Raw genomic sequence first — 25,525 nt, 5'->3', positions numbered from 1 at the left:
AATATAGGGTATGGATCTGGGATCCAAGCCCAACGTCACGTATTGTTGTTTGTAACCTGGGCAAAGAAGCTGGCCTTTCCTGTGTTTCTGATGCTCACCTTCGAACATGGGAGTGATTATTTCTGTCTTTCAGGGTCCCTGTGTGACACAGGCATATATTCATAGACATGTTTTGAGAATGTGTGGTGGACCTTAAACTCTGTGACACCCCTGTTGGTCTCACTCCTCAGCTTCAGACAGTTCTTTACAGAGAGGCCCAAAGTGAGCTCCCTGTAATTGTTGTCTGGAGACCCAATTCCCCAGGACAGGCCCAGGCACACTCCCCTTGCAGGGTTTAGAGATACCCTACTCTGTAGTCCACACACTGCCCTAGGAGAAGCCCTTCTTCCCATCTGTGGGGGGCACAGTCTGGGTAGGAGCCACAGCCTTAAAGCCTCGGGGATCCAGTCGGTCACACTTGCAGTCCAGCTACCACAGGCTGATTTGAAAAGGCTCCTTTAGCCCCAGAGTCCTAACCCCATCCCACTCCACCCTGAGTCTATCAGGCAGCCATGGCAAAAGACCAGACTGTGTATTGTTCCCTAACCACAGAAAAGTCTTTCTCGTAGTGCTGGAGGCTGGAAGTCTGAATACAGGATGCCAGAGCAGTAATACTCTGGGGAGGGCTCTCAAAAACCCACCAATGGCTGTGTCGTCCCATGGAGGAAGAGAGATGGAGACAGGCAGTGAGTGGAGGAGCTCTTTGGTATCTTTGTAAATGAAAACACTAGTCCTGGGCTGCTAACATAAAGTGTCTGCCAAAGCAAGCCTGGCGAGCTGGTTGATCCCTAGACTAGACTAGACACACACACACACACACACACACACACACACACACACACACACACACACCAGAGTTTGCAGCATGGCACACGAGTTCCCCATCACACTCATACATACCTTCTGATCATGGTGGTGGTGGTGATGATAACGACAATAATAGTATAATGATAGGATCATAAAAAGAACATTGTCTGGGCCCCGCCCTTGTAACCACAACCAAACCTAATCACTTCCCAGAGCCCTATCTCCAAATCTCAGTAGGCACTAAGGGACCAGTTAATTAGGGATTGAGGGACACAGTCCAGTGAGTATCGTGAATGTGGGGAGGGGACCACCTTCCCCCTCAAGATGCCCTGGTGGTCCTCAGCTTTAGAACACATGGGCAGAATATGACAGCCTGAGGGATGCTTCTTGGTGTGAGCAAAGGCTTCTGCAGGGGCACCAAAGGGTCAGCTGCCCCCACTGAAACCATGTTTACTAGCTGGGTATTGGTGGCGCACGCCTTTAATCCCAGCATTTGGGAGGCAGAGGCAGAAGGATCTCTGTGAGTTCAAGGCCAGCCTGGTCTACAGAGTGAGTTCCAGGATAGTCAAGACTGTTTCACAGAGAAACCCTGTCTTGAAAAGACAAAACAAAAAACCAAAGAGTGATTACTAATAACCACAAGACACAGTTAATACTAGGCTCTCCTGAAATCTCCTCTGCCAACACCATTAACAAAAAAACTCTTCAATTTATCCCCAGGCAGATTTTTAGGACAAGCACAAAAAGCAGCCACAATATCACAAGAACAGTCTCTAGGCCACTTACTAAAATTCTTCCCCATGAATCCTCACGAGCCAGGCCACCATAATCTACACAGCGGTCAGCACAACTGTCTTCTGTGCTCCCTCTAATATTTCCCATTAGGCCCTGCTTAAAGCATTCGACTGCTTTCCTGATCCGGAGTCCCAAAGTCCACGTTCTGTCACTAAGCAGCATGGTCAAATCTGTCACAGCAATACCCCTCTCCTGGTACCAACTTCTGTCTTAGTCACTGTTCTATTGCTATGAAGAGACACCATGATGTATAAAAGGCAGCTCTTATAAAAAGAAAGCATTTAACTGGGGGCTTGTTTACTGTGTCTAAGATTTAGTCCATTGTTTTCATTATGGCAGGGAGCGTGACAGCATTCATGTAGCTGCGAGCTACATACTAACCCATAAGAGAGCTACATACCAACTTTGGGCTTGCCAGCGGCTTTTGAAACCTCGGTGCCCACCTCCAACAAGGCCACACCTCCTAATCCTTTCAAATAGTGCCACTCCTTGGTGACTAAGCATTCAAATGTATGAGCCCATGGGGGCTGTTCTTACTCAAACCACCGCATTTATGTAGGGAAGTTCCTTGTTCTTTCTACAGCTGTGTAACATTCCATTGCATTTTGCTTCAACCGACTCCCGCTTTCCACCCTTACTAGCAATGAAACAGTCAGTAAGTAACTTGGAAGTACATTCCCTCACAACATACGAGGGCACTGTGGAAGGGAGTCCCTAAGTGAAGCTGCTGGGTGAAAGGTGTGTTCTGTAGCATTGCAGACACTACCAGACAGTCCTCCGTAGGCAAGTATGACCTTTAGTTCCGTTGACTTTGGAGGCCTGTCTGTTTTGCCCTGAGCAGTCGTCTGCAGAAACCTCCTATGAGAAGTGACCCACTCTTCCATGGTTCAGATACCCCAAGGGGATGAACAGAGGGAAAGATAAGCTTGAAAAGTCTTCACTTACTTTAAAACATCCACAGTTTGAGGAGAACTGAGGAGCTGGGCTGGAGCTGTTGGCATGGCATATAGCTAAGGATGAGCACATGACCCTGTGGGTACCGGCTTCTCCTTGGATGCCCTCTGATAAAGAGCACCCGACAGACGCAGTCTTGGGCTGCTCTGGTTTGGGAAGCTGGGGCTCAGTAGTCTGTGTCTCCATTGAGGAAGACTCCCGTGATCTTCAAGAGGACCAGCTTGAGCTATGGCTAGTGGAGGAGAGCTGGGTGGGGAGTCCTGTCTAGAAGAGTGTGCTCAGACTGTTCGCTCTGGATCAGGGCTTGGCAATGATTACCTTGGAAAATGCAGTATTCTTATAAATTCATGGTGAAGAAGGAAAAACGTTGCCCTCTGTGCCAACTATCTGTTAGTGCTATGCGTCACTTCGTGGTACTTTTAACTATGTGAGGAGCAACTCCAGCCACAGGGAAATGTTCTGCATTCATAATGAGTCCAGAATGTGCCCAGAGAAATAAGTCACACTCAGAGCAAACTTTACTTAGGGTCTCTGTTACAGCTAAAATTCCAGCTAATCTCGTTTCCCCATTCTTCAAAGCTTCTGGCTTTGTTCCTGCCCAAAGAATGCAAAATTCCCCCTCGTGTCTGAAAGCTTAGCAGATGGTAATACTGTGTGTAGTTAGGAAAAGTCAAGAGCTTCATTACCAAAAAATAATAATAATAATAATAACTTTTTTCATCTGGTTCTTCCACTTATTAGCAAGTGGTCTTGGCAATCTGTAATTAATTGGTTTTCCTCAACCTTAGTTTCTCCTGCTGGTAAATGAGAGTTTCACTGGTGGTGGTGTTTGCTTTAGCTGTGGGCGATGAAACACGATCCACCAAACTCAACAAACCCACATGGAGTTTATTGGGAAAGGGAGCGAAGGGAGGGGTAGGTGTTGGCCAACCGGGAACAGAGATGGAAGAGGGAAGGGAAGACAAAAGATGTAAAGAGACACAGAGAGAGGACAGGAGAGAAGAGGGAGACAGGAAGTCCAGTCTGCCCAGGGAAACAGCAGGAAAGAGACGAGCAAGAAAGAGAAAAGCAGGCAAAAAGACCGATAAGTGAGTGGGGTCTGTCTTTTAAAGGGATCCTTTGCACCTGGGCTGATCAGGTTACTGCCTGGGTGCATTCTGCCTGGTGACTGGGATAGGCCAGCATAATACCTGAATCCTTATAACTGGTTCCCGTAAGTAGCCTATAGGGCAGTTCTGAGGACTCCCCTTCTTTGAGAAATGCTGCAATAATACTTAACAACAGCAACAACAATAAAGGTAGATGATTCCTCCTGAGTATAATTGCCACCATGTGCCTTGAACCATGTCAGTGCACGCCCTTTGTTGAAATCCTGTTCATTTCCTAAAGGGCTTGGTTGGCCTTCAGTTAGCTGTATGGTTGTCATAAAAAGTCACTCACTGCCCCTGGTCCTCAGTTTCAAGCTTTGAACCGTCAGCCTGGTTTTCACAAGCGCACAAACCTTCTAGTCCCCAGAAGCCACCCAGCCCTATAAACAGCAATGCTGTCCTTCAAGAGCTCAGTCCAGTGACCTCCGAGTCATCCTTGACTCTTCCGTCCTAGCTGTTAGATTTCTGCTTAAATTAGAAAGAGAAGGGTGCAAGATGAGACATGAGACTAGGAGACATATTCACAATAGTTTATTATATCACGAGAGAGCAAGTGAGAGAAGAACAGAGCAGGACAGAGAGTAAGTGAGGAGGAAGAGAGAGAGGCAGGGAGAGCGAATCAGGGAAGTTGGAACTTATTTTTTTAAGATTTTATTATGTATGCAGTCTTCTGCCTGCATGCCAGCAGAGGGCACCAGATCTCATTCAAGGTGGTTGTGAGCCACCATGTGGTCGCCGGGAATTGAACTCAGGACCTCTGGAAGAACAGTCAGTGCTCTTAACCTCTGAGTCATCTCTCCAGCCCCGGAGGCTGGAACTTTTAAAGGGAAGACCGTGCAAGTGCACTGAGGCTTCACTCATGTGCAGTGTCCTCAGGCAGGTCCATGATGATAGCCAGTGTTGATGGAGTAGCAAGTCCCTGTGCTTGCCCACCCATCGTCAGGGGGCGGGGTCAGCCCATGTATGTCCCCCTGACACTAGCCATGTGAAGGTGGACTCTTGGTTTCATTGTTGGAAAGAACAGGAGTTCATACAAAGTTACCCTTTAAATGAGCTTTATCAGCAGAGAGCCTCAGGGCCAAGGCGGCTGTGACCAGGCCAGGACACGGGAGAGCATTAGTAGGACAGCCACAGCAGGGTGGGGAAGCTGATGAGCTAACCCTCCATTCTAAAGAACATTGTGATTCTTAGAGGTGGCGATGACCCACCTCCATGCCAAGTGATTGGGCGTGGCACTGACAAAAGTAGTTACAGTTCAGGGGTTGTCTGTGATCTAGGAATCAGGGTGGCTGGGCTTGCTCACATCTGTAAGAGGGGAGGAGAGAAGTACCGGGGAGGCAGGCTTCAGGGAGGGGTGGCCTGTTTCTGGGACGGGGAGAAAGGCAGCTAGAAGATCTGTGATCTAACATCCGTCCACCACCGTATCGTACAGACTCTACCTTCAAAACGTAGCCAGTCCAGCCACATTGTCACCAGTGTTCTGGGCCAGCAGGGTCATGGCAGTAGGCTGTATCCATCCCCATATTTCTTCTCTACACTCACAGCATTCTGTCAAAATGCAGCCAGACTGGGGGGGTGGTTCTTTTTTGTTTTATTTTGGTTTTTTTGGGGGGTGGTGGTTTGAGACAGGGTTTCTCTGTGGCTGTGCTGGGATCGAAGGCGTGTGCTACCAACGCCTAGCTAGATGGGGGTGGGGGATGGGGGGATGGATTCCACTGATCAAAACCTCCCGTGACTGCCCTTCTCCCTCACTCATGTCCTGCCGTGTGTGTACCCTGCCCTCTCCTACCATAGTGTGATGGGGGATGTCCTTCTGTATATATATATTTCTCTTATTGGTTGATGAATAAAACACTGTTTGGCCAATAGCCAGTAAAGGCAGGAAGATAGGCAGGGCTAGGAGACTAAGAGAATTCTGGGAAAGGAGGCAGAAAAAGATGCCATGTGGAAACCAGGAGGATAGGAAGCACCAGACGTTCTCCGGTAAGATAAGGCCATGTAGAAATACATGGATTAGTAGTTAAGTAATTAAGACAGAGCTAGCCAATAAGAAGCCCTAGTCATCGGCTAATGATGTTAAATACCAGTATGTAGTCAGGTAATGTAGATATTTATTGGGGAAAATTGCCTCACTTATTGTGCACCTGGCCAACTAGCAGGAAAGCAGAGCAAGCCGAAGCAGCAGGGAAAAAAGAGAGGGGCTTTCCAAAGTATGTCCCCAACTCTTAAACTACCCTAGGGGGGCGTGGCCAGGTACACCTGGAGGCATGGTGAGAGTGACCCCTACATACATGCCTATGTAGAGCCATAGAAAAGTTGATATTAGACTTTTTTCCATAGTCATAGATATTTCCATCTCTTTCTGGAAACTTATTCTTTCCCCCTTTTCCTGTGGAGCTGGATGTTTTGCTTGATTTATGTGCTCTGTATATATTAAGAATTTTTGCTCATAGAGACTTTCTATCCTGAAATGAACTGTGTGGAATAAAGACACTATTTCAACTTAGGATGTCTGCAATGTCTTCTATGAATGAGTAAGTCACTAATCTATGAATACTTTTCTTCTATTTCTGTAATTTTCATCAGAACTGGACTCTTGTGCTTTGGGGGACCATGGTTGTGAACATTCATGTGTAAGCAGTGAAGACTCATTCGTGTGTCGATGTTTTGAGGGGTACATCCTCCGTGACGACGGGAAGACTTGCAGAAGTAAGTTTGCTAGAGCTAGCTCATAAGGCCTTCCCTGAGGTCTGCCATGTCAATTTCTGTGTGAGACAATTATTATCAACAGTCAGCACCACACAACCAGATGTCATGTGGTGTCTGGGTGGCATCCTGGGACAGAAAAGGGGGTGCTGTGTGAAAACAAAGTCACTGTATATAACAATACGCTTTAGTAAATAATAACCTGTCAAGCCAGACATGGTGTTATATGTTTTGGTTCCTATTACTGGGAAAGCAGAGAGAGGTAGATGATCTCTGTGGATTTAAACCCAGTCTGGTCTACATAGCAAGTTCTAGGCCAGCCCTACATATTGAGACCTTCTCTCAATAACAATACACTACACTGGTCCAGCTGGTATACCCCTATAATCCTGGCTACTTAGAAGGCTGAGGCAGGAGTGTGGCAGATTCACAGATTTCCTGGGCTGTAGGCCATACTGGTCTCACTAAGTTTAGTGGGACACTGCCTCAAAATAAAATAAAGAAATAAAAATGGAGGGCTAGAGAGATGGCTCAGTTATTGACAATACTTGCTGCTCTTCCAGAGGACAGGAATTCAGTTCCTAGCGTCCATATCAAGTGGCTTACAGGATCCTGTCACTCCAGCTCCAGGGGATCTGGCACCCTCTCCTGGCCTCTGAAGGCAACTGTACTCATATACGCATACCTATACACAGGCACATAAATAAAAACTAAAAATAAATAAATAAATGAGCTTGGGGACCTGCCCAAGCACATGCAAGGCTCTGGGTTCAGTTCCCAACACCCCGGTAGTAACAATAGCAACAGTCAGAGAGGAGAGGGCAAATCTGGGTTAGTGGCCCTCCTCAGTCAGTCAGTCAGTCCTCTTTTCCTCAGACTTCTCAAAGATTTTTCCCAAAGAGATGAGGATGTGCAATCATTACTCTTGTTTTCAGACAAGAAAGCTAAGATTCCAAGAGGTTATGTGATTTTCCTGAATCATAGATGGCGCCAGGACAAAGGCAAGATTAGATTCCAGCATTGATGCTAAACTGCAGCTTTCTCCTATGTAACCATACCAGTAGCATCTCCGCCTGACACCAGAGGCCATGTCTGCAGACCGCCGAGGCATCCTGAGGCATTGCTGAGTGGTGATGGCAATGACAGTGGGAAAGTTTGAAGATTTAGCTCAACCCCAGAGCCACCAAACTTCAACCCCAGTTTCCTCTTCCTGCTCAAGCAGCACTCGAGTCCAGAGGCCTGGATGGATAGATCTCCGTGGGGAAGTCCATGTAGATTTTTATGTTGATGCAGTTGTTCTAATCACTGTACTCTCCTCAGGGAAGGATGTCTGCCAGGCTGTGGACCACGGCTGCGAGCACCTTTGTGTAAACAGTGGCGAATCATACATCTGCAAGTGTCTGGAGGGATTCGGGCTGGCTGAGGATGGAAAGCGCTGTAGAAGTAAGCGCTCTGTAGAGTTCCTAACCGTGTCGCAAACTCAGATTCCAACTTTGGGTGCTCTGAAAGTGTTTCCAAGGGGTCTACTCAGCTGACCGTGGGTTCTTCGGGAATGGCTCGGTGGTAGTCCTAGGTCGTCAAGCTCCTCGTTTCCGTTGTCTCTCAGCCCTTGGCCTTCTGCATGGTGGTTGGGTGGGTGCCCGGCAAGTTGGTGGGTGTAACTAGAATGGTTGGCAGCAATCGACTACCAGGACCAAAAAGATAATTTCGGCGCTTCCTGGCAGACCATATGCGTAAGGGGAAGGGTTTGGAGAGGGGCTGGAGGGTGGGGAGGGTGGCTCTGTGGGGTTTTTAGTGTTGAGGGGGTATCTCAGAGATGGCATGGTTGGTAAAGTGCTTGCTGTGTAAGCATGAGGGTTTGAGTTCAGTCCCCAGCACCCGTGTAAAAGCAAGCATGGTGGAGCACACCTGTCATCTCAGTACCAGGGGGATGAACGGGAGGGTACCAGAGACTTGTTGGCCAGTCTAGTTGAATTGGTCAGCTGCAGGTTCAGTAAGAGACCTTGTCTCAAAAAAAAAAAAAAAAAAAAAAAAAATGGATAGTGACTGAGGAAGGCACTCAGCATTGAGCTTTGGCCTCCACATGCAAGCCAGCAAGCATGTGCATACACACATTCATACACACACAGAGAGATGCACACACACACACACACACACACACACACACACACACACAGACGGTGTTAGGATTCTCCAGAAAAACAGATAATAGTGTCTATGTGCGGGAGACGAAAGAGGGAGGAAAAGAAGGAGAAACTGACTTTAAGGAATTGGCTCATGGGATTGTGGGGCTGGTGAGGAGGATGTCTGTAAGGAAGGCGGGAAAACCCTGTAGAACTGATGTTGTAGGTGAAGAATGTCTTCCCTTCCTCTGGGAGTCTCCTTTTACTCTTAAGGCCTTCAACTGATTGGACAAGGTCCCCGCACATAACAGAGGGTGGTCTGCTTTACCCAGATTCTACCGATTTAAATGTTTACATAAAATGAGCCATCACACCACCCAAGAGCAGCTCGGTGGGGTTAGGATTAGAATACAGGCACAGACTTGTCCCCATTCTAGATGGTAGTCCTCTTTAGGGCTTGGGGGCTAGCAATCTCTACTTGGTTTTGACACTGCTGTAGCATCCTTTCTTCGTTGAGCAAAGTAGGTTCATTTGCTTTTGAGGTTGCTTTGTGGGCAGTCTTCCCACAGGCTCCCTTGAGACCGGGGGCATTCCACATGTCGGCAAAGCTGAGTAGGTTAAGTCATCAGGCATTCTTCTGTGGGCGGGGCCTGACTCCCAGCCTCACCGCGCTGTCTGGGCCTCTAGCCCCACACTGCTGTGCTTCTTTCGCGGAGACCACGTGTCTGCCTGGGCCGTAATTTTCTATTCAGTCAGCATGTGTTTTTGTCAATACATTGAATGGTGTGTAAAAGGCACTACTTCTAGCTTTGCAATTTGATCCCCAAATTAAGTCTCACAATTTCCCACTTGCTAGAGGGATCCATAGTTACAGATTCCAGTCTCATGTAAGGTTTCTCCTTTTAAAGGGAAGACTCTGGAGAAGTGTGCCTCCAATGGGCCATCCTCTGTCTGGACAGCCTTGTACAACTAAGTCAGATTCATGGCATCCATTGCGTCATTTATTCCCCGTGTACACCTAGCAGTGTCCCCAGGGTGTTGTGAGGACTAAAGGGTCATAACTACTTCAAGGAGTTCAAATTACGTCACCTGTGAGAAATGCTCATTAGACAACCAACATGGGGTATTTGGGGTCTCTACTAAAAATTGGAAGCTGAAGACTATCCAGTCATTCAAAACCAAATGAGGAATCTACCTGAGCCAGGAGGAGCAAGAGTTCTGAGAGGAGCTGCTCCTTGATCTTGGCCTGTCCTGGCATGGACTGCAAAGATGATCATTTTAGCAAAGTTGGGTTCTTTAAAATGGATCACTTTCTTAATCTCCCCTGACACAACTGTTCACACTAGCTCACTTTTACAGTAATGGGTTGTTCACCTCCCCACGTTTTCCCCAGGGAAGGATGTCTGCAAGTCCACCCACCATGGCTGTGAGCACATATGTGTGAACAACGGAGATTTTTATACGTGCCGGTGCTCAGAGGGGTTTGTCCTGGCCGAGGATGGGAGACGCTGCAAGAGTGAGTGGCTGAACCGGCTTTCTGCTTCCATTTGATTTTGGAGCCGTTCCTTTTGGAGCATTTTCAGGCAATACACCCCTTAGCCCTGCTTCTCCCATAAACATAGATGTGTGCACTGACAGAAAACAGGGCTAAGCTCAGCAACAGCAGCCAGCAGAACAACTTTGATTTCACTGATAGCAAATGACAATGACTGCTCTGTCCTGTAAGCAAAGGGAATACAGATGGGAGCAGCTGGTACCTTATCCCAGTAGCCCCGACACCTGCTGGAGAGTCACGTGCATGACACCCGAGTCTTCTCATTTCCTTTCCACGATTAAAGAATCAATAGATCGAGTAATGAGGACAAGCACTTAATGAAAAAGAGAGAAGCCAGCCCCCAATATTTCCATGCATGTGTACACTAACATTAGCGTTTTCTCCTAGCCAGGCATAGAAGTATTTTTGCATATGTATGTCTTTCCTTGCCTTATTATTGTGCTTCACTTTGAAAGATTAGACAGCTGCTTGATATATAAAAGAGAATATTATAATAACATACTGTAGACTGAAATGAGATCATTCATTTGGGATTGTTACAGTTCTCTTATGCAGACGTACATAACAAAGTATCTTGGCATCCAAATTGCCTGTGTATTTGCATAATTTTTTTTCTCTTTTTACTATCAGCCATCTAAGTTGCCAAAAAAAAGCTTTGGTGTGCCTAAAGAATTCAGTGATCATACATTTTTTGAGTCTTAATAGGTCAGGAGGGTACTTATCAGTGTTCTGTCTAATGGATACCACAGTTCTCTTATTCTGTCAGTAATAACATATTGAATAGCTATTGTGTGCCAAACATTAAGGGCACAAAAATAAATGACACACAGTATCCACTGAAGGACAATTCAGACTAGGGGAGAACAACGCAGTGTTAAATAATTGTCCCCCCTGACATGGATACAGCACAGGGCGCATTGAACTTAGCAACCTGGTGTCAGGCATTTAGTGCCAGTCATTATCACAGTCCTGCTCTGTCTTCTGCCTTGCACAAAACAAATGTGCAGTAAATTGATTTTGATTGAATAAATCAATGTGTTGGGGTATTTATTCAGAGAGTAGCCAACACAAGCTGGGCTACCCTGGAAGCTTCTTGGGAGAAGAAATGGCTGAGGAAAAGCATCTCTACTGTCCATCAAGAAAGATACTGTATATCATCTATTTGCCTCCCACAGCAAAGCAGAAAGAACTGCCTTGGTAAATATAGTCTAATCCACTGGTTCTCAACCTGTGGGTGGGAACCCCTTTAGGAACCAGCTGATCTTTTCACATTGCCTCAGACCGTCGGAAAACATGGGCATTTATAATTCATAATAGCAGCAGAAGTACAGTTATGAAATAGCAACAAAAACAATTTTATGGTTGGGGGTCACCCCAGCAGGAGGAACTGTATTAAAGGGCCACTGCTCTAATCCTCGGCCATACTGTGCACGGTTCCCCCAAGGCCTGGCTGCCAGCAATCAGCGTGTGATTGCCTTTTCAATGTGTAGATGCGGTGTAGCTTACACAGGGAAATTACCAGTGTCACTATCTGGTGACTCAAACATAGAAGTGTTACCTGGAAGTAATTGTTGCTTGTGGTATTCCCCACTTGTCTGTCCTGTGTGCTAGCTGAAGCATGCTTTTTCTTATATTTTTGGTTGTGAACCTAGCCTTTAACTGCTGAGCCATCTCTCCAGCCTGAAGCATGCTTTTTCTATAGTCTTGTGTGTGCATGATCTCTGACTTTTTAACCCTGTCTCCTGTAGGGTGCACTGAAGGCCCAATTGACCTAGTCTTTGTGATCGATGGATCCAAGAGCCTCGGAGAAGACAATTTCGAGATTGTGAAGCATTTTGTCACTGGGATCATAGATTCCTTGGCAGTTTCCCCGAAAGCTGCTCGGGTGGGGCTGCTGCAGTATTCCACACAGGTCCACACAGAGTTTTCCCTGAGGGACTTCAGCTCAGCCAAGGACATGAAGAAAGCTGTGGCCCACATGAAGTACATGGGCAAAGGCTCTATGACTGGGCTGGCCCTGAAACACATGTTTGAGAGAAGTTTTACCCAAGTAGAAGGGGCCAGGCCCCTCTCCACACGGGTGCCCAGGGTAGCCATCGTGTTCACCGACGGACGGGCTCAGGATGATGTCTCCGAGTGGGCCAGCAAAGCCAAGGCCACTGGTAATAAGGGGTGGAGTTGTGGTTTACATTACTCAAAATTCTGGTCTTTTATATTCACAGCTGACCTTAGGCGTCTGAGTGTTTGAGAACAAAAAGGTGTTTTGACAACTGCCATTAAAAATTCACCTGGCTACACTGCCACCTAGAGGCCATAATGGGGCCCTGCAACGCTAAATAAAATGTCCCTCACAGACGGATAGGATTTACTAGTGTGTGGCCTCCAGTAGGGTCATCCCAGTTCGCTCTGTTTAACTACAACATCTAACTGGCCCAACGCCATGGCATGTTCCCTCCAGAGTCACCTGAAGATTCTTTTTACTGGATTTACTGACACAAATACACTTACAAAAAAACAAAACAAAAACAAAACAAAACAAAAAAACAAGAAGCAATGCTCAATTGCTTATTTAACTTGTTTCAAAAGGGAATAGCCCGATTTAGAAAAGATTTTATAGCAACCTCAGATCCCTTTTGAAATCTAAGGTAGATGTTTTGCCTTTCTTCTTTTTCCTGACTGGGATTTCCAATGGTCTGCAGACTCAGCTCTTTAAGCTTCCCATTTCTGCTCAAGACGGTGCCCCTCACCTCCTAAGAGAGGTGGGCAGAGGGCAGCCCACTGGACCCCAAGACACTTAAGGCTCTTCTCCTTTCCTATTGAGAAGAAGCCATCCAAGCACTCAGAAGGCTGAGGCAGCGGGGGGCTTACAAGTTCCAGCCCAGCCTTGGCTAGATGGTAAGAGCCTGTCTTTTTTGTTTGTTTTGTTTGTTTGTTTTGTTTTTCGAGACAGGGTTTCTCTGTGGCTTTGGAGTCTGTCCTGGAACTAGCTCTTGTAGACCAGGCTGGTCTCAAACTCACAGAGATCCACCTGCCTCTGCCTCCCGAGTGCTGGGATTAAAGGCGTGTGCCACCAGCGCCCGGCTGAGCCTGTCTTTTATAAGGTCATAATTTGGCCTGCTTAGAATTTCCCCAGAAAACCTCATTTTAGTACACTGTGAGACAACATTTTTTCCTACTATCCTGAAGGCAGTTCAGGAGAAAGCTACACATTTGTTACCTGACCCTCTAGAGCTAATCAATAGCTGTCTTTAACCCTCTTCTAGACACCACATCTCTGAGGATCTTTTGTTCATAGGTCTGAAATAGAGATGTTGAAAAATACAAAGGGGTGTTGGTACTAATGTTTCAAATCCCATCACTTAGTATCTAACTGACTTTGGTTGGGCACAGCACAATGTCCAGACCCTGGGAATGAAACTGTATCCTTACTCTAAACTCTGTTGCCTAGGTATCACTATGTATGCTGTTGGGGTAGGAAAAGCCATTGAGGAAGAACTCCAGGAGATTGCCTCTGAGCCCACTGGAAAGCATCTCTTCTATGCAGAAGACTTCAGCACAATGGGCGAGATAAGTGGAAAGCTGAAGCAAGGCATCTGTGAAGGTATTGTAGAGATGTATGGGGCAGCATGAACCCAGAGAACCCTCAAACCATTCCCTTGGTGCCCAGAAAATGCCTCCCTGCCGACCAAGACAAGCGGTACCTGGAGACACTCAGCCAGAGAATGGAAGACAAAAAGGTGGAGACAAATATGACCACTACCATGTCTTGAGCACGTGCCCTATGCCAAGCAGCGTGCCAAATGTTCTAATATGCCATTCCTAACCCTCACCAAACCTAGAGATGTGACCGCTTAAGCAAGAAGCCATCATTAGAGGAACCAGACCAGAAGTACTACCTCAGGAAGTTTGTGGAAAAGGATTTCTGCCCCCACAGAATGCCTTTCTACAGGGATGTCTGTTTATAAAATATGGCTGTCCTTTGGCTCTGACATTTTACATAGTTTCTCTAGCACACGAACTAATGCTCACACATAGGAATTCCACCCATTTCCCCTTTTATTCACATCTGGGGTTCAGACACCCTTAAAATGCAACCCAAGTGATGCCCTATTCCTCTAAAGCAAACAACCCTGGGGTGAAGGGGAGACCAGGGGGAATCCTTCCAGATTCCCAAGAGGGGAGTGTGCTTTGCCTTTGGCTCTATCATTCCCAGTGAAATGTCACAGGCAGGGCTGCAAGGATTTCACTGGACCTCTTAGCAATTTTTTTTCTGCCTTGCCTTGTTGACATGACACTGGAGGGGAGCATCCTTTAGATGTAATTTCTCTCCAGGGAGAGAACTGTTCTACCATGGTCATAAATCATCATATAATCTTTTTATGATACCAAACAACACCAAAGGACGCTGGGTTCTAACAGTGTGAAACTGTCACTCCTTTTGGCCATCTCTTCCCACTCAGCTCTTGAAGACTCTGATGGAAGACAGGACTCCCCTGCAGAGGAACCGTCAAAGCAGGTCCACCAGCCAACAGGTGAGCTTCCAAAGGCAGTGTGCTCAGCCTCAGCCCCCCTGAGGTTGTAAAGTGGCCATAGATTGAGATGTCAGCCAAGGCCCTTTTCCTGACAGACAGGAAAGACTTTTACTCTGTCTACCAATATGGTGTCTACCACTTTTGCTGACAGCTTATATCACAGTATGTTTCAAAGCAAAACTCTGCACAGGAAGGGAATTCTAAATGCCTTGCCTCAGCCGGCGGCTGCTTTAGACCCTAGTCGTGTGAAGCACGTTTGAATTGGGTTTTCTCTCTTTGCAGAATCTGAGCCAGTCACCATAAATATCCGAGACCTACTTTCCTGTTCTAATTTTGCAGTGCAACACAGATATCTGTTTGAAGAAGACAAACTTTCGAGATCTACACAAAAGCTTTTCCACTCGACAAAATTTTCAGGTAATTCCAAGCATCACCACTGGATAAGTTGCAGCAGCCTTCCAGCTCACCAGCAGACTTAAAGAAGGAAATAAAGGAAATTAACCTAAGTAAATAACTAAAACCTAAACTAAAAGCCATAGTCCTGACCCCCAGTGTACAATGAAAGCCCCTTCCAGTGCTTGAAGCCAGCACAGCCTGTTCCCAGCATCTGCGTCCCTGGATCTGGATGCATGGAAAGGCTGAACATCTTTCATTATGGTTTCCTGTGTACTGAGTCAGTCCTGTTATTATGTGTCTGGGAAGTGTGGTGAAAGACAGAGGTGACCTCTCTCCATCTGCTTTCTTAGGAAGCCCTTTGGAAGAAAGCCAAGACCAATGCAAATGTGAAAACCTACTCACATTCCAGAACCTTGCAAATGAGGAAGTCAGAAAACTGACCCAGCGCTATATCCTTTTCCTATGGGATGCTCTGCGTGCAATGCAAACAATAGCAACTTGACAGGTAACTGTGGGATTCCATCAGCACTGCCAGCAACACTGAACCAGGAAAGGTCTTTTCTTTCTTTCTTAAGATTTTATTTATTTATTATGTATACAACATTCTGCTTCCATGCATATCTGCACAACAGAAGAGGGCACCAGATCTCAACGGATGGTGTGAGCTACCATGTGGTTGCTGGGAATTGAACTCAGGACCCGTGGAAGAGCATTCAGTGCTCTTAACCTCTGAGCCATCTCTCCAGCCCAGGAAAGGTCTTTTCTATAAAGGCAGCCTGATAGGTCTCGAGAGCTGGGGTCTTAGTGGCCATGATCACACACCTAGTTTGTCATAGGCTGGCTAGTATGGGAAGTAGCACTGACGCCACTCGGGCAGTATAAAAAGTCTAAGTGGGGAAGGAGGAACTTTTCCCTGTAGGAGGGAGGAATAAGCTCCAGGAAAGAAGTGCCTCAGAGAAGCATGTCTAGGCACAGCGTGCTGTACAATGAAGAGGTTTAGCCTGATCTCTAAACCCTCAATCCTGACCACACTGAAGCTCCCTTCTCTTTATATCAGCATTCTAAGATAGATGAAAAAGTCTACCAAGGGCACAGGATCCAGTGGCTCATTTAAACAGGAATGAATGCATTGGGACGACAGTGGCTGATGCTGCTACACACTGCCCTAAAATGAAACCTACAGCAAGCTTTTTAAACCTGGCTGCTACAGACCACAGTGAGCCCCCAACTAGTCCAGAGACCCCTGTGCCACAGGCTAAGAGCAGCACCTGGCAATTCTCCCTGTAAGGGGGGAAGAGAAGGACTGGCCCATGTGAAATAATCCTTCCTACAGGAGTCAATACTGGGCTGCCACTCTGCCCTGGGGGCAGGCAGCAGGAATTAAGGAGCTTAAACCGAAAACAAATACTTAACTCTACAGCTTCTTCTTGTCCCTCTCTATCCCACTTAGAAAGCTACTAAAAAAAGAAACTACACGTAAAGGAGGTAAGGCCACTGGCTCCTTAGATTTTGGCTTTAGCAACCATCAATGAACGCCACTGCCATGCCTCTTCTGACTTCCCTTTACTCTGTAACTGTCTTTACACCTCCCAAACTGTCAGCTATGGCTCACAGAGAAGCACCATGGTGTAGTCACAAAACTTTCAAGGAGCCGGACGTTGGTGGTGCACGCATTTAATCCCTGCATTGGGGAGGCAGAGGCAGGTGGATCTCTGTGAGTTCGAGGCCAGCCTGGTCTCCAGAGCGAGTGCCAGGACAGGCTCCAAAGCTACACAGAGAAACCCTGTCTCGAAAAACAAACAAAAAAACAAAAAACAAAAAACAAAAAAAGAAAAAAAAACTTTCAAGGAAAAGCCAAACTCAAACTGAAATAATCTGGCTTTGATGCTTTGAAAATGAGTTTCACATAAAACATATATGTACATATATAGTCTTAATGGTACTTCAAACAAATTATAAATGTACAAGGCTTTTCAAAATATGGGACAGTTCACTTTTAATCCCAAAGCTTTTAAATTAAGTTCTACTAATCAGATCAAGTTGTACCGGGTTGTAAATTAAAACAGGGATACAGATTCCTTTTCCTTAATCTGAGGTTTACTAGAAGAAATGACACAAAGAATGGAAGCCTTGGAAAACCGCCTACGATACAGATGAAGACTAGAAAAGCTGTTATGTGTTTGTAAACTATCACGAAAGGATTTAAAGAGCGGTGTGGAGCCTCAGAGCTTACACCAGAGTTAAATCTGTAAAGTCAAACAGCCAGTTACAGAAGACACTGGACTGCTGCATGAGAAACGCAGACACCAGTAGACACTAAGGTGTCTAGATCCCACATTGGGGGTGGTGATTCCTTCTGAACCCTAAAATGAGCTTACCACGAGAATAAATAAGCTGTGCAGTGTTCTGTGAGGCACTGTATGACTCCTTTCCGCCTCTTCCCGCCGTAGCACCGAAGGCCCATTTGACAAACAAGTCTCAGTTCTGCACAAAACTGACTCCACAGATGGCTCTTTTTCTGCATTGGCATTTACTTTGATGTATATGGACGCATGTGTAAGTCATGGGACCTATGTTCTGTTGGATTTTTATACAGTATTAAAATCCGCCACCCCAGAAAATGTTGCTGAATAAAATTGCTAGTTTCAATTTGGGATGGGGTCTTGCTATTTGCTGAGGTTATAACTCAGGATGCCTCCAACTCTAAATTCTACTTCAGTGTACTGGGAATATACGGCACCAAGCCCTGTATCCATGAAAAAGAGCTAATATTAACCAGAAATTAGAAAAACAAGAAACAGGTTAACACTTTTTTTTTAAGCTCGTCAGCTTGGTACAGGCTGACTGGTGCTGGTTACCAATGTCTTACAGACGATCCACACGGTAGCTCCCACCTATGCCTCCTACTGGCCTCCACAGGTACCAGGAATGCATGCAGTACAGACTAACTGCATGCCTAACACACAAATCTTCTAAGAAACTTTTTCAGGCATATGTGTGAATGCCATGTACCCAAGTGCTCACAGACTCTAGAAGGTGTGAGACACACCCTCCAGCGTTTTAAATGCTCAGTATTAGCCGTGACATTTTTATTCTTAGCAGTCAGTCCCACAAGATGGGGCTGGGAGGGGTGGTGGTGTTTATACTGAGTAGATAAAGACATTTATGAATTCTTGACTCTCTGAAAAGTTACTATTAACAAGACAAACATGTAAAAGTTCTGGACTAGGTAATCACAAATATAACTGTTTTAGCACCAGAAAATAACTCAAAATTTCTATGTGGCATAAATGCTGAAAATGCTGAGTCCTTGGTTCTCTAGGACCATAGACTAATTAATGAGAGGTGACTAATGCCATTTATTTTTAAAGGCTCAATTTTTACCAGGTGGCACCTAGCCTTGACTGGACTTTTCCTTAGATCAAACACAGTAAGGCCAGAATGGGACAGGAACCTTCTGTCACAATGGACAAAAAAAAAAAAAAAAAAAGTCAAGTTCCAATGAAGAACCAGAGAAAGCCTTCCCTTGAAAGTGACTATCTGCCACATTATACAACTCCATTCATGACTAACCTGAAGTCTGGTTTCTTTGCCATATACTGTTGGCTGTTGCCACAATTCTGTAATTGCAACTCTTTATCTCTTAAATATTGTTTGAGCCTATATAACGGCTTGTCTCATGAGGAAGAGAACACCGGAATAGGTTAGGCTCTCTTGCTATCGCAAGCTCAAATTGTGTCAGACAGTTATGTTCGCCTGCCACAGAGTGTTGCTTGCAGTTTCTAACACACTCAGCATCCCACTGTCTCCAAACCTAGCACAAGTCCACTTGGCTAGAATCCCCTGCCATCCCTCACACTAGAGCAACCCAACTGAAACCTTACTTTCTTTATAATTAGAAAAGAACATCTTACAATGTCAACTTTCACCATCCCGGATTTGGGTCCCTTTGCCCCCCAATGGCACTTCATCACAGCCACCCCACAGGAACACACCCTGGAAGGTGTGTTTCCTATCACCTAGCTTTAAATTTTCCTCTTCATTTTAAACCCTTCTTGCAGACACGATGACTAGAAAGCATGTATAAATTATCGTGTATAACCACCTACAAAGCCCTCCAAACCACACAGAAAAAAAATATGTTCTAAATGCCTGTGGCCAAGTCACTACATACAAACCCCACAAAGAGACAGTACATCAGTATTTGTGCTTTGAAATTCAGTTCATACATTAAGGAATTAAAGAGGAACTAGCTTAGAGGGAAAATAATTTTAAAAGCATGAAAAGCTCTCTGCAAGTGACAAACTTTAACTCAAAACACTGAAACACTCTGAACCATGGAAACAGCTCTAAAAGGCAGGCCTGACCATCTTCAGGTTAGAACACTTAAAATCCCCAGCTCAGCTACTGTGTAGGAAGAGTCTCATGGGACCATGCTGAGGGGCTGTGACAGAGCTTCTCCAAAATCTCAACATTTTCTAGAAATCACATTGGACAACCTGACACTTTATCAGCTCAAGACCCAGGCTTATTCTGAGACTGTCCATGGGTTCTTTCCACCACAAGCTCAGGGAAGACCCTTGTGTACTGTACTTTCAGCCTGTAAAACAATTCACTTAATCCCCTTGCTACACCAATGCCCCTCAAACATACCAAACATACAGTGCAAACATCGAGACAGAATCACAAACCTGTCTTTAAAGGGGCTGGGAATAACAGCCCAGTGGCAGAGCACTTTCTCCAGCACCCATGTAAGATGGTGGATATGCACCGTAACCAGCCTGCAATTCTATCACACAGGCCATCTAGGGAGGAAGCTGGCTAGCTAAACTAGCTGGAATTGCCAAATTCTAGGTTTAAGTGAGAAGCCATGCCTCAGTATGTAAGGTTACCATCAACCTCTAGCCTAAACACACCCACCCACAGAAAATACCACATAACACGGCCTTCTGATTTTATATGAACCCAAATGTGTATTTTAACACTGGAAATCCGAACTTTGAAACACCTCTGGTCCCCACACATTTTGCAGCGATATGGTACACTATCTTTAACAAAACAAAACCCCACAAAAAAACTAGGCAATGTAACTTCACCTAAATCTGGCCACCAGAAATTGTGGTTTCAATGACTCTAATCCCATTTTCAAGTGTAAATGAACCAAAAGTTAGGAAGAAAACAACCCAAACAGACAATGTTTTTTAAAAGAGCTCTGGTGATTTTATTAAAGGAAGGCGTTTCTGGTTTACTACTTCTCACCAGTCTGTTCTGGCATGCTTCTAATAATATCAGAGTCACCTGGAAAATAAAAACGATAGATTTACCGTTCATATAATGGCAACTGGTAATCACAGAACTTCCCTAGAGTGGCTGCACGGTCTTTAGCCAAGAAGGCAGATTAGCAATATCGGAAATTACAGTACCACTCTTAAGACCAACTAAAAACCGTCTTAGAATCTCAGCCATCCTACGATCACACAGAACAATCCTAACAGTCAGACCGGGTTTGTCACCAGCATTTAGAAAGCCAGACGTAGGTAAAGAACCAGGCCTGGGGACACATGCGTGGTCTCTCTATAGCGAATGTCTAGCCTGCCCTGATTATCACAGAATCAGAACAGCGAGAAGATTCGCAGTGTTCTACAAGGCAACTAGCACGTCTAAGCTCTGAACACATGAATGTGCTTGTAGACACCCACCCTAAGCTGTTCATTCCCAAGCAACAAAGACTACATTTTATGCCACCCGCTATTAAGTGCCTCACTAAATAAAATTCATATACTTAAAAATTAAATTTTTTATTTACAGCAGAGTCAATTTATAATATACCGCAAGCATCCTCAATTCTCTGCACAATAAAATTATGGCATCTCTTTCACTATTAAAATTCTAATGGTCTGAACTCAGGCACCAACAGTAAGTAGGAAGAAATCACTGTATGGTTTAAGAAGCTTACCTGGGTCAATGATAGCCAATGTGCATACTCTGTAGTATTTCCCACATGCTGTGCCCAATTCAATGTTATTGCCACTGTAGTGATGAACCCCAGTCTTAGCCAACATGGCATAGTACTCTATTTCAGATTTCCTTTGGGGACAACAACAAAAAAGTCAAGTAAAATGCCACATCAAGATATAGATAGACTGTTACCACAAATTGATTGAGTCTTTTAACAGTAAACAGATCACTTCCAAGAATAGCCTGCAAATTACCTACTGAATACCTATAGCATTGAATTCTAAGTATGTTGTATTAAGGTTTCAAATTACTAAATAAATTTAAAAAAAAATAAGGTACTTAAAAACTAAAAAGTTATCTAGTTTAGTAGAAAAGGGTATGATAGACACGACAAAGTCAATGTTGGCCTGGACAGCTCAGCAAAAGCTGGTACTGAAGTCCCAAGTTCAGTTCCCAGCACTCACAACTCCAGGGGATCTGACACCCACTTCTAGATTTCTCTCTGTCTGTCTGTCTGTCTGTCTGTCTGTCTGTCTCTCTCTGAGTGTAGGGTAGGAACCGTTAAAAAAATATTTTAGCCCATCTTAACCACCCACTACCACCCTGAAGACTAACTGATACTAACACTTGCTGGGCATTGGTGGCGCACGACTTTAATCCCAGCACTCGGGAGGCAGAGGCAGGTGGAGCTCTGTGAGTTTGAGACCAGCCTGGTCTACAAGAGCTAGTTCCAGGACAGCCTCCAAAGCCACAGAGAAACCCAGTCTCGAAAAACCAAAAAAAAAAAAAAAAAAAAGAGCAAACACTTCAGTGCCAACTCAATGGATGCAAATGAATTTAAAGTCCCAGAGACCATGAATAGTGCCACAAGGAGCTTATGAGAAATGGAACCTGAACTTGTATTTAATGACGGATGACTGTACTGTTACTACAAATGGCAGGTTAAAAAGCAGAAGAAAATCCCCCACAAACTTTCAAGTCTGAATAGGTGGCTGGTACTGGCCATCAATTGCCATAGAAAAATCAAGGGGCTTATATATATCCTCCCAAGTTTCCTCATCTTCCTTACGATTCTCACCAGGTTCAAGTCAGAGCAGTCAATCAAGAGAATAAACACATGTTCAGAAAACTGGACGACGCTAAATGGGTGATTGTATGATTCCCTCCCCCCAAGTCCACAAACCGGCCATTACTTTTCTAAACTAAAACAGGCACACGCGATGCAGTGTTAACACTTCAAACTTAGGAAGAGGACCAAAGATAGGGGAGTGCAAAACACGTAGAAAAAAAATTATCATGCCCCTGTGCTCTCCTGGGCATGTGCGGTTTGTATCCCTCCTGTCATCACCACACACAGGTTTCGTTCACAGAACACACACACAATCCAAACACCCGAGAGCAACCATCCTAAGCGTCTAACCGTCCTTCTCCCCAACGCTGGGCCCTTGACCCACCCTGCAGGGACCGCAGCCGAGTTCGGGGGGGGCGGGGGGGGGGCGCTCCCTCCTTTTACCTCAGGGCCGGGCAGTTGTTGGCGAGGATGACCAGCTTGGCTTTACCCTGCCTGATCATCTTGAGCGTCTGTTTGTAGCCCAGGACGTACTTCCCGCTCTTCATCACCAGCTGGAGCCTCGAGTTGATGGACTCCAGGGACTTTTTCTGCAAGGAAAACGCTCGGGTGAGACCTGAGGAGGACCCGAAGCCAAACCCAGGCCCGGGAGGGCTGCAACTCTTTTTAAATAATATATTATTTTGGCTTGTCGAGACACGGTTCCTCTGTGTAGCTTTGGAGCCTATCCCGGCACTCGCTCTGTAGACCAGGCTGACCTCAGACTCCCAGAAATCGCCCAGCCTCTGCCTCCCTCCCGAGTGCTGGGACTAAAGGCGTGCGCCCTCACCACCGCCCGGCCCTGTGGGAGGAATCTTCAGATGTCAGCCTTCCTCTGTGATGTGTGGGGTGGCATGCCTGATTGAGGAGTGGGGTGCCCCGTGTGAAGAAGAGCGGCCGGTGCCCTTAACCTGTGAGCCGTCTACTCTCCAGCCCAACTCCAAAATATATATTAATTTCTTAAACTAATTAATGAAAGTTTGATTGTGAAAGTGCAGCCTACAGCTTACGCTCGTTCCCAACTAGCTTTCTTCTTTTATTTCTCCCGTGACAGGGTTCCTCTGTGTAGCCTTGGAGCCTGTTGTTATTATTATTATTATTATTATTAATGTTTTCTGAGACAAGGTTTCTCTCTGTAGCTCTGGAGCCTGTCCTGGATCTCGCTCTGGAGACCAGGCTGGCCTCCAACTCACAGGCATCCCCCTGCCTCCCGAGTGCTCGCTTTAAACGCGTGCGATGCTCGCCCACCCCCACACACACCCCCCGCAACCCTGGCGGCCCGGGGCTGGCTGCTGAGGACCCACTGTGCGCCCTCCACCCGCCCGTCCGTCAGTCCGTCCGTCCACGTGACGCGGCCGCACTCACCGTCTTCTTGGCGGCCACCATCTTCCTGCCTCAGGCGCGGCGCAGCCCCAACCTAGAGGCGGGGAGAAGACACAGACAGCGTTAGCATCCTCGCCCGCCCCGCGCTCGCCCCGCGCTGGCCCCGGCCGCCCCGCGCTCGCCCCGCGCTCGCCCCGCTCACCAAGCGCAGCCGCCAAGATGGCCGGGCAGACAGAAAGGAAGCGGCTCCCACAAGGCCCGGCTCTTCTACCGCACCCGGGGCACGCTGGGGCCGGAAGCGGAAGTCCGCCCCCGCCCGCCCCGCCCGCCGGCGGAAGGGGGACCCAGTTAGCCGCGGACCGCCGCCGCCTGTTGCCAAGGTAACGCTCAGCGCCCCGTCTGCTTAGCGCAGGGCACCAGCGGAAGGGAAACGTATCACGAACGGACCGCCGCGGTCTGTTGCTACGGGGACCGGTTGGTTCCGAGGCTGCAATAGAGTCGTAAGCGGAAGGGAACCTGGTTCGGCGCGGACCGCCGCGGGTTGCAAGCGCGGCACTAGCGGAAGGGAATCTGGTTCCCGGAGGACCGCCGCGGGCTGGTGCTACGGGGACCGGTTGGTTCCGCGGCTGGGACGGTGGCGGCCACCAGGCTCTGGCAGCTGCCGCCTCGTGCGAGCCCCGGGAGGACCCCGGGACGCCGCTCTCCCCCGGGCCCTGTGCTGCTGCTGCACGGGGACCGCAATCAACAAACCCAGACCTGGCTGGCGGGCGGGCGAGCGAGCGGGCGGGCGAGCGAGCGGGCGGGCGGGCCCACGTGGTGGGAGAGCCGGCTCCAGCAGTGCGGTCTCTGGTCTGCGCCTGGGCGCACACGTTCATGTACAAAAAAGCCGAGAAGTAGCCGTAATTGGATTTAAAATATACATACATATTATAATAATATGTATATTTAAAATATACATATAATAATATGTATATTATATATCATTATGTATTATATATATTATATATATATTCGCTGTGAAACCTGGACAGTCGTAGGAATGTAACATGACATAGTCGAGGAAAAAATAAAAGGCTGAAAACCCTTTAACTACTCAACCAGAACCAACCAACCCGGGCTTTTGAAAACGAGCGTTCAGCCAGTAAAGGTGAGGACCTGAATTCTGTGCCTAAGCCTTCCCATTCCCATCCCTCGGATAAGTCCGGCATATTTGTGCACGCTTGTAATTCCATTGCTGGAACATTGACATCTGTGAGCCCTAGTAAGAGACCCTGGGAGGGCTGCAGAGACGGCTCAGTGATTAAGAGCACTGACTGCTCTTCCAGAGGACCTGAGTTCAGTTCTCTGTAACTGCAGATCCTGCCGATCGGACATCCACACTCAGAGGTATATGCATATATGCAGTCAAAACACCAACGCACATAAAATAAAAGTAAATGATTTTAAAAAAGAGAGAGACCCTGTGAAAAAATAAAGTGGACAGCTACCCAGGAAGCCCACCAGAAATTGGCCCATGGTCTCTGACCAACAGTGCAAGCTTCCCCACTAGCAAAAAGGCACAAGGAAACAAAGAAAGAAAGAAAGAAAGAAAGAAAGAAAGCTGTGTGGTGTGTTACTTTTCCGTGGAGGTTGGGAGAGGGAAGAACATTCAACTCCTCTCTCTCTCTCTCTCTCTCTCTCTCTCTCTCTCTCTCTCTCTCTCTCTCTCTCTCTCTCTCTCTCTCTCTCACACACACACACACACACACACCCATAATTTGTTTTTTGAGACAAGGTTTCTCTGTTTAACAGCTCTGGCTGTCTTGGAACTCGCTTTGTAGACCAGACTGAACTGAACAAACAGAGATCCTCCTGCCTCTGCCTGGGATTAAAGGCTTGCACCACCCTGACATAAAAATAATTTCAAAAATTTCTACAAGCCATGCAGTCGTGATGGCCTATGCCTTTAATCCCAGGAGAGGCAGTCAATCTCTGCAACCTGATCTTAAATAAAAGAAGCTAGAAATCGCAACAGCCTTTACCTAACTCTATGAGATAGTAACCTTGTTATTCTCAAGTTTTTACAGCTAATGTACTGCAGA

General features: G+C 46.6%; 2 protein-coding genes and 2 non-coding genes across 6 annotated transcripts in view; 1 reads left to right on the top strand and 3 right to left on the bottom strand.

Moving 5' to 3' along the window:
* The window catches only part of Matn2 (matrilin 2), a 111,465-nt gene extending 94,253 nt beyond the window's left edge, over positions 1-17,212 (top strand). For 2 of the 3 annotated variants that reach the window (XM_035449639.1, XM_035449637.1), the window contains 9 exons: positions 6,330-6,452; positions 7,770-7,892; positions 9,966-10,088; positions 11,876-12,289; positions 13,576-13,728; positions 14,588-14,659; positions 14,942-15,076; positions 15,406-15,504; positions 17,157-17,212. In XM_035449639.1, the coding sequence (XP_035305530.1) occupies positions 6,330-6,452; positions 7,770-7,892; positions 9,966-10,088; positions 11,876-12,289; positions 13,576-13,728; positions 14,588-14,659; positions 14,942-15,076; positions 15,406-15,504; positions 17,157-17,212 (1,298 nt within the window). The remainder of the gene's footprint in view (positions 1-6,329; positions 6,453-7,769; positions 7,893-9,965; positions 10,089-11,875; positions 12,290-13,575; positions 13,729-14,587; positions 14,660-14,941; positions 15,077-15,405; positions 15,505-17,156) is intronic. The other variant, XM_035449638.1, reaches the window with a different exon arrangement.
* A 1,492-nt stretch (positions 17,213-18,704) lies between these two features.
* On the bottom strand, positions 18,705-18,830 carry LOC113837438. The gene has a single exon (XR_003488015.1). It is a non-coding gene; the product is annotated as a small nucleolar RNA SNORA28 (small nucleolar RNA).
* Positions 18,831-20,250: 1,420 nt separating this feature from the next.
* Rpl30 (ribosomal protein L30) lies at positions 20,251-23,755 on the bottom strand. The gene is made up of 5 exons (XM_027431528.2): positions 23,647-23,755; positions 23,487-23,538; positions 22,527-22,672; positions 21,012-21,142; positions 20,251-20,353 (listed from the first exon to the last, which is right to left on the bottom strand). Exons 2-5 carry the CDS (start codon positions 23,505-23,507, stop codon positions 20,304-20,306), a joined length of 348 nt encoding a protein of 115 aa, XP_027287329.1. The 5' UTR covers positions 23,508-23,538; positions 23,647-23,755; the 3' UTR covers positions 20,251-20,303.
* LOC113837437 lies at positions 20,560-20,691 on the bottom strand. The gene has a single exon (XR_003488014.1). It is a non-coding gene; the product is annotated as a small nucleolar RNA SNORA72 (small nucleolar RNA).
* Positions 23,756-25,525: the final 1,770 nt, after the last annotated feature.

Source organism: Cricetulus griseus, chromosome 10 (genome assembly GCF_003668045.3).
Source record: "Cricetulus griseus strain 17A/GY chromosome 10, alternate assembly CriGri-PICRH-1.0, whole genome shotgun sequence".
NCBI lineage: Eukaryota > Metazoa > Chordata > Mammalia > Rodentia > Cricetidae > Cricetulus > Cricetulus griseus.
The sequence above is the reverse complement of the archived record's forward strand: the minus strand, read 5'-3'. Positions and strand labels throughout refer to the sequence as shown.